Raw genomic sequence first — 13598 nt, forward strand, 5'->3', positions numbered from 1 at the left:
CAAAGTACGCTTTCTCGAGCGTTTTGCCAAGGAGGATCGCTGCAGGTTTGGTGAATCTGTCAAATTCACTTAAGTCCTGGTAAGGCATGAAGTGAAGTATGTCTGCCAATCGGAGTATTAGCGTCATTCGAGAACAGCGATCTATATCTTAAATTTGCTATATTACAGAGTAAGAAAATAACATGCAATGAATGAAGCTTTGAACTGTGATTGCGAGTCCACTGACGCGAATATGTGAGAGTTAGACAGTGGTCATCACCACTTCAAAGTATTGACTGGCGATTTGTGACACATAATATCAACTTCTCTATCTTTAGTCCTGTCGTGAATGCTTCTGGCAAAACTTTGTGATCTGGCACATTGAGACAATCACTATGGTCGTTCTACCAGTGTCATAGTGTCTTGAAATTGCCTTGACTGTCCTTGTTCTTCCGAACGTTATGTCGTGGTGCCATCGTCAGACGCGCACTGGTAAAAATCTCTTAATACTCTCCAAATGTAGGCGGTGATTTAAAACTTTTCAATATTGATACCACAGCTACACGTCAGGCAAGTCCCAGCCTATACACTTGGGCTTGCCGGAAGCTGTGTAAAGACTCGCCAGCCTCAAACACAAGGCTTTTGATTATGCGATATTCTTGAGAAAGCTGAAGGTATCTTGAAGAAAGAGAGTGTAAAAAGCATTCGATGGAGTCACCGAGCGTTTTATCATGCACTTCGAGATATTCGCGTCGAATTCTCTTCTCTTCTCTTGAACTCGTCATTTAAGCGCGACTAAAGAAATCATGAAGGAAAATCAAAAAGAGAGACAGAGCAGTTGATGAAAATTCAAGACTTAAGTCGGACTGGGGCAGGTAGAGTGGACAGATTTTTATACAGAAAATCAGAGTGAAAACAGGTTGAGTAAATCGCGGCTCTCGATTTGCGAGGTCATGATACTTTATTTCCTTTAATATCCGGGTCAGAGAGCTACAAACGAGAAAGTTACTAGAACAAGCAAGCGAGTAAGTACTCAACAGCTGCAGAATACTACAGATCATCAACAAATAACACGGATGTGAAGGTTCGTTGCACGAGTGAAAGCTATCAGTATATAGTGGAGTCATTTTAAACGACACGAAGAACAAATACAAATTATAATAACGCGAGCAATTTTAATGAGCGAAAAGGCTGGAAAGAGTCTCGCGGAATGGATGAGATGAATACTAAAATCGAATCGAGATGCCGTGCTCCTCACACAGAAGAAACTTATAATCTACAAGTCCGTATGAAAAATGCACTGAGGGGAACCTCGTACGCTTTAATTAGGTGTGGAATAGAACGCCTTACAAGAAATGAAATCCATCTCCTGCTCTTTACTACAGAGTAAGTAATGTTTAAATCTTAGTCGAGCAAGATTAATACTAATTACATATTTTACAATAAAACCCAATGTGATGCAAACCGTGAGGATAGCAATGCACGTAGTCTCTTAATAGCGTACCAACACCCCATCCCTATTCAAAACTAAGCATGGTATGCAGCACGGTACTTTATTATGGTACATTTGAGCTTAGCTGTCCAAGATACAATAATGGCGATAGTGGATATGTATGTACGCCACATCACGATACATGCCCCGTTTCAATCCCCCCATCAGAATCTAAACTACACTGAAGCCGCACATATTTGTATTTTCATGGCATTGCCCAAAAGTGAACGCTGCACAAAACCTACTGCGCAATGAGTAATTCTTCTTCGCTTGCACACTACATTGCCTACAATTATGGTCGCACGCGTTTCTGGGACCTCTTTCAAATTAAAGTGCCCTTCACACCAACTCTCTTCTGCATGAGTTGTAAGCAATTTGTTCGGTCTCTACACAGAGGATTTACTACACCCCGCGGCAGCGAGCTGAGCGATAGCGAAATAGTCCAAGCAGCTTTTGAAGAGTCAACCATGACGTTGCAAAAGACGCAAGCAGACTATTATAACATCATCAATAACTGCGATAACTCATCGACTGCAAAATTGAGCTATTAGACATCGTTGAGCTTTTACTGGCCATTGCCACCAATAAACATTAGCCTTCTAAATGATGGCGAAGAAACGCTGACCCTCCGAAAACTTCGAAGACGACGACCACAAGCGGCTAGAAAATTTCCATGCCCGAATGTTTGAAACGCCGCCACACGGAAAAGTCGCTCCGAGTTTAACGACGCTTAATGTTTTATTTAACGCCAAGCGTAAGAAACGCAAAAAGAAGCTTGTTGGTATGGCCGAGAAAAAGCTTGTACCGAGTGAAATTCAGCGATATGAAGAAGAAGAAAATAGAATCTTCAAACGCTAAAGTTTATGTGGAGAAAGTGGCACGTCCGGTAGCTGTTTAGGATGTCGTTTCGACCAAGATACAAGAGAAGAAGAAGTTGAAGAAGGCAAAGCTTTTGCAATCGGGTCTTCCACAGTTTTTTGGCGAAGAAAGAGATATGGCTCCATATAAGCAAGCGATGAACACGGTGAAAGGTCAGAGGAACAGGAAAATGCAAGAAAATACAACGGAGACAAAGTGCATGCAATGGCACGCAAGGTTGAAATAACGATACAGCAGATTCGTCAAAGCAAAAAATGGATAGCTTTGGGCAACGGAAGGGGAAGCAGGAAATGGTGAGTGGACGGAAGATCTGCAATGGAAACCAACACAGCAAGAAAAGGAAGGGAACTTCGAAGTCGAAGCCGATCCATTAAAGCAAGCGATATATAGTATCAAGGACCAAATAAAGACGAAAATGACGGAGAAAGATAAAAAGATAAAGCTTATGCAATGGCGTCCGATGCCATTAGATTAAAAAGTCGAGGAGGAGGACGGCGAGACGTATCATCTTCAGACAACTGCTGTTATGATGAATCTGTTTCATGCATAACTTCCAAGGTCTGATAAGAGCGACATGACTTTACAAGAGAAGTCCTGAGGTACAGTGACGCTGCAACAGACGCAGGTGGTGTTCATCATCTTCAGGTTTTGCTATAAGTAGGCTTGTACATCTTCGAGAGCGTGTTGGTACAGCTGCCTGTCATGTATCAGACTGTAAATTAACCGGAGGCTCACTCACTAAGAGAAGATGCATTGTTTAAGGACACCCTGTCAGCTTTCCTGGTGAGAGAGCGACTGAAAATGCGCCAAGTTGTAAATAGCGACAGTACCAGGGCAAACTAGCCAAGGCGTGACCGCAAACCCCATGGGTTTAAGTGGTAAGTGTATCCTTTCTACTTCAATATATACTGGTTACAGCCCAGGTGAATCTGTCGGCCAGATATTCGCTCCACACGAGAGAAGACCGGTTTTGATCATCGTTCAATGTCGGCGAAGGATGATCCCAGCGATTATTTAAATGTACTCAGCGCTCTATGTTGGTGTGCTCAATCCATACCACCACCACAATTTTCTTTATATAAGTCGTCCCCGATGCAAAGCGCTCTACTGCGAATGAAGTAATGTCTCAGTCATCCGCCATAGCTGAGTAACGTCTTGGTCCAAAGCAGCGATACAGTATTTTGCTCCTTCTAGGGTCTTGATCCAATCGGTCCAACCCCGCAGCTCTAACGATGCATAAAAACTGAATAACGCTAACATCAGCCGCACGCCGTGACTCTTGGAGAGTCATTATTCAGGTATAACCAAGATAGTTTACGAGAGCCAACCTCGTGAGTGCATTAAGGGCATATCCCAACCACCTTATAGGTACCACCCAAAGTAATCCCATGCATCAATGTCGCAGCTATCTTTTATATACTACAAACACCCATTCGCATATAGGCCAATGCAGTTTTATAAAGCTTAATTGTGACCGCCATCCCCATCAAGATGTGGTGATGTCAAAGGACATGAATATTTACCATTTTATTGGAAAAATCGGGTCAAGCATGTTGAGTTGTGTTTTGCATGATTCAACACAAAAAATAGTGGTAGCATATTGCTACGGCACCGTGGTCTTTCTCCACAAATCTTCGCGAGAATACCCCTCGTCACGTCTGGAGATGATCAGCGGCAGATATTTATAATCTGGTCCTTGAACAATATTCGCGTGACGGACAGCAATATTAGCAAAGCTTTTGTTAAGGAGCGGCTTGGTTGGAGCTGATGCTCACAGGCGTAGGATAATCCAGCTCGATATACACTTCACATAAACGACAAGACTTACACATTTTTTGAACCGAAAATATCGTCTACAATATAGGAAATGCTCATTTTTCACAGAAGTCGGCAGACTGGCCAAAGTGCCGGCACGTGTGGTGAGGGCTTGGCTCGTCGATACCATTCACGCGTGCGAATGACGTGCATGACCGATAAGACATATTGGACTACAAATTTCACAGCACTCACTGAGCAGTATGTCTTTCTCTTCCAGGATGGCCACCCATAGGAATATTATGTGTATTGTATAGTATTCTGTACCTAACTTACTCTTCAAAAAAAGTAATCCAGTTGTAATGGAGGAACAAAACGTCCCGACCATGAGGCTGCTGAAATGGAGACAACTTCTTCATCTGGATGAGGAAAGTTGTGATGGGCATGGATTTGGCTTTGTTTTAAGCCCAGCGCATCGCTTAGGAGTTTCAAACTAGGAATGGGTATTGACCCGCAATACAGACGTTTAAAGCGACAGGTTCTGCGTGCCCACACCGGCAAAGTAGACGTATAGAGTGCTATCAGAATTATGATTCACTCGTCAAGGATGGTGAGAACTGGCGGACTATTCCCAGTAGTAAAGAGCTCTAATTGCCGCAATGGTGTCGGAACATTCTCTGGGCGCGGTTGCGGTTATTATTTTCACGAAGAGTATCCGATCGGTGCGGCTCGCACCGAGACGTTTTGCGTTCACCCTGACCCTTTCGGAAAAGCGTTGGATGTCGCGATCAACGCGGAGTGCGCTGCGAAACCCAGAAGAAGTACTAGAACTTTAGCTCTATGAGCGCACCACTGACGATGGACCTCGACCATACTAAGGGGGGGGGTCTCTTTAATATGTTGATCAACTCAGTGGCACTAAACTATACTCGCGGTAAGTTTTGGTATATGCGTCTTACGTGCCCCCTTCCCTCTTTCCTAGTGGGTCCGCAGGGTTGGACTTCCACGCACGGGTGGGCAAAAAATCCCTCATGGGAAATTGTCGAGTCTTAGCAATCGCCAGGCGGCCCACTGAGGAAGAACAAGCTTTCATTGAACTTCGTGGAGGTAGGACCAGAGTCCATTACGTGATTTTCTCTCAGAGAGATGGGTTTGAAAGCTCAGTGAAGCCGTGAAAAGTCCTGAAACGCTCAAGATTGCCGTGCAATCCTATACGACGCGCGACTTTAGACAATGAAATCGGTTGATAATGCGCAGAGGCATTAGATGCCAAATCCGGAAACGAATCCCATGTATCCTGAGACAGGGAGGTAAAAATGTATCGAAGCTTAGATTTAATGATTTAGTGAAGTTTAAGAATTTTGGCAGAGTAACGCGTTGTCTGTTCATGGGCCCGGCTCTAATATGCGATCTCACATTAGATACAGCGTGGCTGTAATGCCACGAGCCATAGGTCCGCTGAAAGCTGAAAAGATTAGGAGCCACTCACTTCTATCCCTGTGGGGCTTGGCAAAACAACCTCTGCCGGATAGCAGGAGAGCTTTTTGCGCAAGCACAGCTACAATAGATTTCGCGAGGGACATGCTATAGTAAGCTTTGTGGACCGTTTGGTAAGTCATCTCACCGCTGTCTGTGGTAGTAGAACATAGCCAAGCTGTTTTTAAAGAAGATTTGCCAACATAGATTGTCAGTATTCATTGTATCGGATAGATATCCGCGCTTTACAGCGAAGTTTTGGCAAAAATTCGTCGCCAGCTTGAATATGACAGCGCCTGGCCATCCTTATACAGATGTTTAGATGGAACATGCAAATTGTGCGGTGAGGAGTATACTTCGAAGCATTCGCACGGATAGGCTGGAGCAAGTTGCTCCTCCTCATTGAGTTTTCTTCAAATAACGCAGTACGTGCCTCTACAGGCTTTACCTTATTCTACATAAATCGCTCGGTAGCTTTGACTCCGCGATGCAAGATACTACAAGCCAAATATGGCTTTCTGGGGGGTAGCGTACGCCACGAACTGAGAAGAAATCTTAGCTTTGAACGATATTGATTCTATCTTAATGTGCAATGTCTGCGCTTTGATAACACTATGTTTCGACCGCGCTGCATCGTATCGTTCATGGTCCTAGTGACGAACGATGTGAGTAATACTCTTAACATCCCAAAGAGATATACAAACATTTCCTGGGATTCACGTGAGCCTTCTCTAGCCATACCACGATCCCGCTCTTTTTCAAGCTTCTCAAATATGAAGAGCTCTGGTGCAGACGGAGCAACGTCTTTATTATCTCCTGATCCGACAACCCTTTGATCCGAGAAGCGATGCGGATGTAAACCGCTGGGGTGGGAAAACGTAACGACGAAGGTCAGAGTCAAGATCGGGATCATCTCAGCTTAGGGCGCGTGCCGAGATTCTCGGAAATACTTAGTCATCCACCACAACCAAGTGAGCTCATAAGGGCCAGCGGTTGGAGCGCCGGCACTGCTCGATGAGAATGGGTTGGCCCACTTTCACATGTAACGTTTTTCCCCCTGGCTGTCACCAGTTTCTGGTTAAAGGTGTATCTTCAGTTGGAAACTTGCGGATGTTTGAGGTCAAGAGTGCCTTGTCTTTGAGGTAAATTTGGCCCATGTTGGTAGCTGCGACAGCTGTTTTATGTAAACGCATAGGGCTGTAAATAGCAGGAGCTGTCACGTCGACGCCCGCGTCGTGATTTGAGCTTTGCAAAATCAAGCACCAGACGACTCTAGGCGGAGGACCGCCTCATTGAAACTGGCTTGTAAGGCCTCTCTATATGCGGGTTAGAAAGCGTGTGTTTCTCACCCGGTGCGCGAAATGAGTTTGATACCCATCAAAACTTTCGCCAGCCTCTATTACTCAAGCTACATTTCTTTACCGGGATACAGGCTCCTTCAACCGTTGCTGTTTTAAGACCAGAAGGTTATGACCATGGTGACGAGCTATAAATTGTCGAGAGCTTCACTGCAGTCGTCGCATCACCCCACGCTGATGAAAAAAAGGACACGGAGCTCGAGCACGTTGAATTGAGAGGCTGAGTACCATGAAGGTCCATTCTCGGGTAGCGGCTAGGCCTTGTAAATAAAACGCTTACCAGATCAGAAATTCCATACGACTGTTCTCATCGAAGAACACCTCGGCATTCTGGCTGAGATTACCTTATGTACATTGTTCCCGAGGACCACTCCTTTTTCGAATACTCGTTGAGCCAATTGTATTGATGCGTGGGAGATGTCTCCCGGCGCAAATAAGCTCTTAGAGCAGACATGGTCAAGTGCAAAGGTTGGATGTACGCTATAATCGCAGTGAAAGCTCGTAAAATGGTCGATTTTGCGCCGTGTCTCAGAAAGACAGAAGAAGTGTGAGCTTCAGTGTGGTCCGCAACAAATCGAGGGAGGGTTTAATGAGGCAAGCTCTTGAATCTTGTGTGCTTACACTTGAAACATCTGGTACAATTAAATTGTATATAATACTGCACAATGCTCATATGTACCGAGATATCGGTAGATATGATGGCAATGAACAGTGAAAAAAGGGATCCGCGGTATACGTGGGCTGCTAGCTGCACACCAGACGAAAAATACAGTTTTATTATGAGAGATAGTAAAGCGTATATATTTAGTTTTAATATCTCATCAGATATATATATACCTTTAAAAAAGCAGAGCGGTAGTTAAGGTAGCGACTATCGTGGTTGCCTTTGCTCTGTACTTTTTGAGTCAAAGCTTCCTCTGTACAAAGCGCACAGCAGACCGTTGCCCTGGTAGTCCGGCCCATTGTCATAACATACTCTACCTCTTATCAAGATACGACATGTATATTGATGAGAGCAAATGGTACATCGTCGCATATGCTTCAAGACTCGAAAGCGACGGCGGTTTGCCCATGTAAATATTTTTTTCTATTTCGAGACTACTACGGCTTGGCTTTACACTTTACACAGAGACAGCTTTGATTTTGAGAGTCCTCGTTAGCAAACGCAGGGTTCGTACCGCGGAACTGAGAGCCCATACGATTTTTATTCAAATAGTAAATGGAGTAGGATTTAAGCCACTCCGGCATATGCTAAATCTATTATCGTTCATAATAAACTGTCTTAATTGTGGCTAGCAGACCACATTTTACGGACCCCTTACAAACATTTTTATCTTCAAAGTGTCAATGTTCACAACTACATTAAAAATGATATGTGAAGTTTAGTTACATAATGTTTCCACCACAATACAGTAAATCATTTCACATCTGTCAGCGTGTTTAAATGCATAATCTATTTTGCAATTCACACGTTCCGTATATCAGGCATGTCGATATCGTTCGACCGTGACTTGCACGTCAGCTATTTCCTTAAAAATCTGCAGTCGCTGCCTGCGGCGTACGCTCCTCAAGACTCGCAGCGTGTGGTTTTATCTTTTTTCTGTATTCATGGACTTGCTGTGCTGGAGGAGCTTGAACGCGTAGACAAGCGCCAAATTATTGAGTGGGTTTATGGTTTACAGGTGCCTCCAGACCATCGTGACGCCAGTTTTAACGTTGGTGACTGTGGTTTTCGGGGTGGAACTTTTATGGGCAATAACTTTGCTTGTCCAGCGTCTCAATACAAGAGCGACGTGTACGACTCGAGCAACATTGCATCGACCTTTGCGGCATTGTGCATCCTTCGGACGCTTGGAGATGACCTCAGTCGGGTTAATAAGGCGGCTATCATCGGATCCTTGAAGATTCTGCAAAACATAGAAACAGGATGGTAAGACCAGCCACAAAGTATTTGCCGTGTATACTTTGGACCTGACGGACGACTCTGTAGCTTTTCGTCGACGAAATCTGGTTCGGAACAGGACATGCGCTTTGTCTATTGTGCCTGCGCAATCTCTTATATTCTAAATGACTGGTCGGGTGTTGATGTGGCAGCGATGGTGCGCTTCATAAACTCGTGTCTGGTACGGTAAATATCAACTGAACACTAGAAGTTTCCTACATCTTACGTCGGTCGCTGCTTTGTTAGAATCACGACGGAGGCATTGGGCTAAGCACTAGCGCCGAGTCGCATGGTGGGGCTGCATTCGTTGCCATAGCGTCACTCGTATTATCTGGCCAAATGGCTCAGCTCGAGTGTGAGCTGTCGGAGCTGGTGCGTTGGCTGGTATTTCGACAACAAGGCGGCTTTCAAGGACGATGCAACAAGATTCCCGACTCCTGCTACGCTTTCTGGAATGGTGCAACCCTTAGTCTCTTAGACAAAGATTCATTTGTGGATATACCAAGTTGCAAGAAATTTATCTACTCGTGTCAATTCCGCTTCGGTGGATTGTGTAAATATCCTGACGCAGTTCCGGATGTCATGCATTCGTATCTCAGCCTTGCGTGGCTCAGTGTCGCTCGGCACTCTACAACACTAGTGGATGATGAAAACGACCTTCCACACCTTGCTGCTCTGGACACAAAACTTCAAGTGCCATTTTTTCCAACAATCACAGATACGAAAAACGAGAAAACGCAAAAACATTAGAGTGGAATGATTGTTAGAAACGTCAGCAAAGAATTGACAGCAATCAAGTAGTCTGCTTTTCAGTACAATGTCTAGGACAATCATCATTTAATTTAATCAGGCTGACCAGGTATTGTGTTTAGCATGTGTCAGAATTATGATTGCAGGCTATTGCATATCTAGAATTTGGTGAGCTGGCGGCTTCGAGTCAGTAGACGTGCTAGAATTGGTGACGCGGCGATGGTGAGCGCACCTCTGACCGGACCGGTGGCCACAGTCGAAAGATAGGCGAGTGCCAGCGTGCTGGCATCTGGGTCCATGCTGGACAGATCAATGAAGGGAACACGCTTGGCGACTGCCTGTAGATCAACGCCCTGATTAATTGCAGCATATGATCCCACGAGAGTCGAGGTGAAGACAGCTGAATGAAAGAAGAAAGCAGTGCGACCATACCGCTTGAAAACGTTCTTCACGCGTGCAGCCATAATTTATCGACTTCTTGTCTTTCTAAGCAAAGAAAAACGGAATAAAACACTAAGGGGCGGCAAAAACCCATTTTTTTAAATCATTTGGGTTTATGGGTTATATAGTGCTAGACTTTATAAACCCCAGAACTATCTGGGTTTTTTAATTAGTGGTCAAAAACGCAAATTCAAGTATTTATTAACAATCATCATTCTTCTACGCCGTCAATTTAATTGTCCTAATCTTATTCTTCATCAGAACAGCCGTAATCAAAAGCCTGGGGCAGCTAGCAGACCTGAGGAGCGTTGGTCTAGCTGAGAATGGATAAACCCAGCATTTTTCAGACTCGGCACTGAACGTAACCAAAATAAAAAAATTGAGGGCGTTTGTCGAAAGTGAAGTGTAACGGGGTATCACGTGCCTTGGTATGAAGGGTGTGGGTTACACAATATGGTTTGACCACACAATGGCGTGGCTACACTTAAACAAAAAGTCAGTACGTGGCTGGCTTACCAGTATTTATACATTTGATTAGGTTTTGCTATATTGATAGGAAAACCTATAAATTTCGGCTTTGCCACCTTGGATTAAGTTGTATTTACTATTGGAGTAAGTGAGATGTGATTCGCTACACTTGTACTGGTTCTAAGTATAGAAAAAAGGTCATCGACTTTCACCAAGCTTTCTCTAATCGAAAGAGCTACGGCAGCCCTGTTGCACTTGGTAGCACTTGTAGTCAATCTATACCTGAGTCGTTACGACTGACACTATGTGAGGATGAAGCAGTTCTCTTATTTGCCTCCGGGTATGCAGGATGGGCTTGAAAAGCTGATGTCTCTGCTTGGCCCTGAGGGCGCGCAACATCTCGCTTCGCAAGGACCTGAAGCGATAAGCGTGCGCCTAGAGTCGGTTTTAAGCTATAAAAATGCTTCGCCAGAGCACCAAGAGAAGAAGATACCGCCATCGACTGCGTCCATGATGCCACCGTCGGCGACAGATGACTCCTCCCGACCCAGGTCGCTCATGGTGATCGTTAAGGCCTTCAAAGATAAGGATGGAGAGAATCTCTTGCTCTAGATGAGAGAGGTCGACGTGGTCATGGCATCCGCCGTACTCCAGACCAAGCAACGGCGCGTGGCGCTAGCTATCTCCAAGCTCGGTGGCCGAGAGCGAGAATGGGCACAGACGTGCGGCACTTCGGTCGAAGCGGTGTTTCCCTCTTATATGGAGCTGAAGCTGCAGCTTTCACGAGTGTTCTCGCCCCCTAACCAAGCCTATCGCGTGCGATCGCGTTTCCTTACCGCCCGACAGGGCACGAAGCAGTTGGTGGACTTTATCCAAGAGTTGCATACTTTAATTGCCGGTATGGCACCCAACTCTCTCCCCGAGGCGGTCTACCGTCTTTACGGAGGGCCTTCGCACTGGCGTGGCTAGAATAAAAGTCTCCGTGTGCACCCGGCGTCTTTTAATGAAGCAGTGAATGTGGCCCTGAATGCTGAACTCAACTTAAAATCGGCGCGATTTACACTCGAGCAGCTCGTCGAGCGGGCCTGAGCCGATGGAGCTCAGCTATGCTGAGGACGAAGATGCAGAGCTCCAGGCTACTGAGCAGCGTTCGAACACCCGAAGGTTTTTTGTCTTTGGAGACGCCCGTCACCCTCGGATTGGTTGCCCTCTGCACAAGGCGCGTCAAGGTTTATTAAATTGACGTCCCGCTTTTTGTCGCGTAGAAATGACAACACCCAGTAGGCGCGAGGGGGTCTTCTGGGGGAAAAATGAGTTCTGTTGCGCATCAAGGAGGTAGAGGTCAGCAGGGCCCAGCGTTGAAGCGCGTCGCGGTTGAGCGCGGAACATGTATACATGCCGGGCTTGCTGGTCGTGGAAGCGACCGCGAAGGGCTTTGGGAAGCCATGGCAGATCCTGATCGACTTCGGGGCAGCATTTTTGCCTGCTAGCAGAGGTGGGTAAATAATCACCAAAGCTCCACCAGGAGACGCGGGCGTAGCACCTAATGTCTTCGACCTCTAGTCGATCCATGGCTTATGGTGTTCCAGCCATGCCATACCAAGGATGAGGTCATACCTTGAATCCAAGTCTCAGGCTAAGTAGCGTGTTACGCTATCAAAGTCAAGAAGCTTTACACCCAAGGTCCACAGGGACCTTTTGGCACCATGACACATCTTCCCGTCGCTAAGCAAACAGTGACGATGTCACTCAACCGCGCTTTCAGCGCCTCAGCATACAACTGACTTTCTTTCATCGTGGAGCGTCGAGCATAATTTCGTGGTATGCGGCGATTGCTTCGATACATTAGCAGCGCTCAGTGGGTTACGTGTCACTCCACGTTCAGCCTTCGAGCCAAGCACGGGACTTCTGTTCGATACACATTCGGTTTTCACCAACTCGGATACTCCAATCTCCAACACTTTGACCGTCTCGGTCCAGTGCCTTCGCCGATAGTGGCATGGTCGGACGAGGTCCGAGGCATCGAGGGTGAGGCCTCAGTGAGGCACGTGGTGTGGTACGTAGTCCGCTGAGCACTGCTCAGGTTTGAAGCAGTCGCTGCGTGTCACGAATGGCATGGTTGGACGAGATCCGAGACATCTTGGGCAAAGCCCTTCAGATGCGCGTGAAATGGCACGTTATCCACTGGACGAAGACTTCGGAGCTAGTAGCTCTTCACCGGGTCAAAACTTCGGTAGAGTAGGAAGTGAGGCTGACTTTGGACGACGCTGAGTGCACTGGTCTCACCAAAAATTAAAACCTTTGTGGAAAGGCGACAGCGACGCCGTATGCTAGCTGCAAGACACCGTCGAGCCTGACCCAGGATGTGTCTACCGTAGACGATAGAGCACAGCTATACACCCTCGTCAACGGTATGACAGGGTAGAAAGAGGCGACGTCACCTTCGAGGCTATTCCTGCGGTGGATGCTCTTCTTGAGCTGGACGAAATGTCCCTCGAAGAGCTCGGCGGTGCCTTGAAGGCAGGCGACTTAGCCAAAGTGGTGCTTATACGACCGGAAGAGGAGATCAGTTTTTGGCTAAAGCTATCCTGGAATACACCAAGAGGGTGCTGAGCGCACAAATTGGATCTTCGATACTTAAGAACACCTCGGATTCGTACTGTCCTTTTGTGAAGGGATTTCAAGACGTCGTCTCCAAAGACTCGCCGTCGGTCCTACCTCCGGACCGAGATGTGCGTCATGGGATCGACCTGGTTCCGGAAACCAAATACTGCGTAACACGCCAATAGCCCCTGCCCAAGGAGTACTAGTGTGTCGTCATTGACGCCTTCTTCTGTGCGAAGCACGACGCAGGAATGGTGCGTGAGAGCAAGTCTCCCCATTCGACACCCAAGTGGCGTATCGTTCACGCTTATAAAAAGCTCAGCGCTGCCACCATTCTGGCACAGACACCAATTCCTAGGAGGGATGTTCTCCAGAACAATTTGGGTGGATGTACAAAATACAGTGCACTCGACTTGGTCGATGGGTATTACCAATTGCTCATGAGAGCGAGTGA

At 46.3% G+C, this 13598-nt stretch overlaps 4 protein-coding genes across 4 annotated transcripts; 3 read left to right on the forward strand and 1 right to left on the reverse strand.

The window, feature by feature from the left end:
• Positions 1-440: 440 nt before the first annotated feature.
• PHALS_03004 (uncharacterized protein) lies at positions 441-778 on the forward strand (the record flags this gene model as incomplete). Its single annotated transcript, XM_024720989.1, has 2 exons — positions 441-471; positions 648-778. The coding sequence occupies 2 exons, from the start codon at positions 441-443 to the stop codon at positions 776-778; spliced, it is 162 nt and encodes a 53-aa protein (XP_024572823.1).
• A 987-nt stretch (positions 779-1765) lies between these two features.
• On the forward strand, positions 1766-2022 carry PHALS_03005 (uncharacterized protein; the record flags this gene model as incomplete). The annotated part of the gene is made up of 2 exons (XM_024721001.1): positions 1766-1803; positions 1866-2022. The coding sequence occupies 2 exons, from the start codon at positions 1766-1768 to the stop codon at positions 2020-2022; spliced, it is 195 nt and encodes a 64-aa protein (XP_024572824.1).
• A 6404-nt stretch (positions 2023-8426) lies between these two features.
• Positions 8427-9631, forward strand: PHALS_03006 (geranylgeranyl transferase type-1 subunit beta; the record flags this gene model as incomplete). Its single annotated transcript, XM_024721012.1, has 3 exons — positions 8427-8869; positions 8930-9062; positions 9128-9631. 3 exons carry the CDS (start codon positions 8427-8429, stop codon positions 9629-9631), a joined length of 1080 nt encoding a protein of 359 aa, XP_024572825.1.
• A 158-nt stretch (positions 9632-9789) lies between these two features.
• Positions 9790-10095, reverse strand: PHALS_03007 (Predicted membrane protein; the record flags this gene model as incomplete). The annotated part of the gene is made up of 1 exon (XM_024721023.1): positions 9790-10095. One exon carries the CDS (start codon positions 10093-10095, stop codon positions 9790-9792), a length of 306 nt encoding a protein of 101 aa, XP_024572826.1.
• Positions 10096-13598: the final 3503 nt, after the last annotated feature.

This window comes from Plasmopara halstedii (genome assembly GCF_900000015.1).
Source record: "Plasmopara halstedii genome assembly, contig: Scaffold_208, whole genome shotgun sequence".
Taxonomy (NCBI): Eukaryota; Oomycota; class Peronosporomycetes; order Peronosporales; family Peronosporaceae; genus Plasmopara; species Plasmopara halstedii.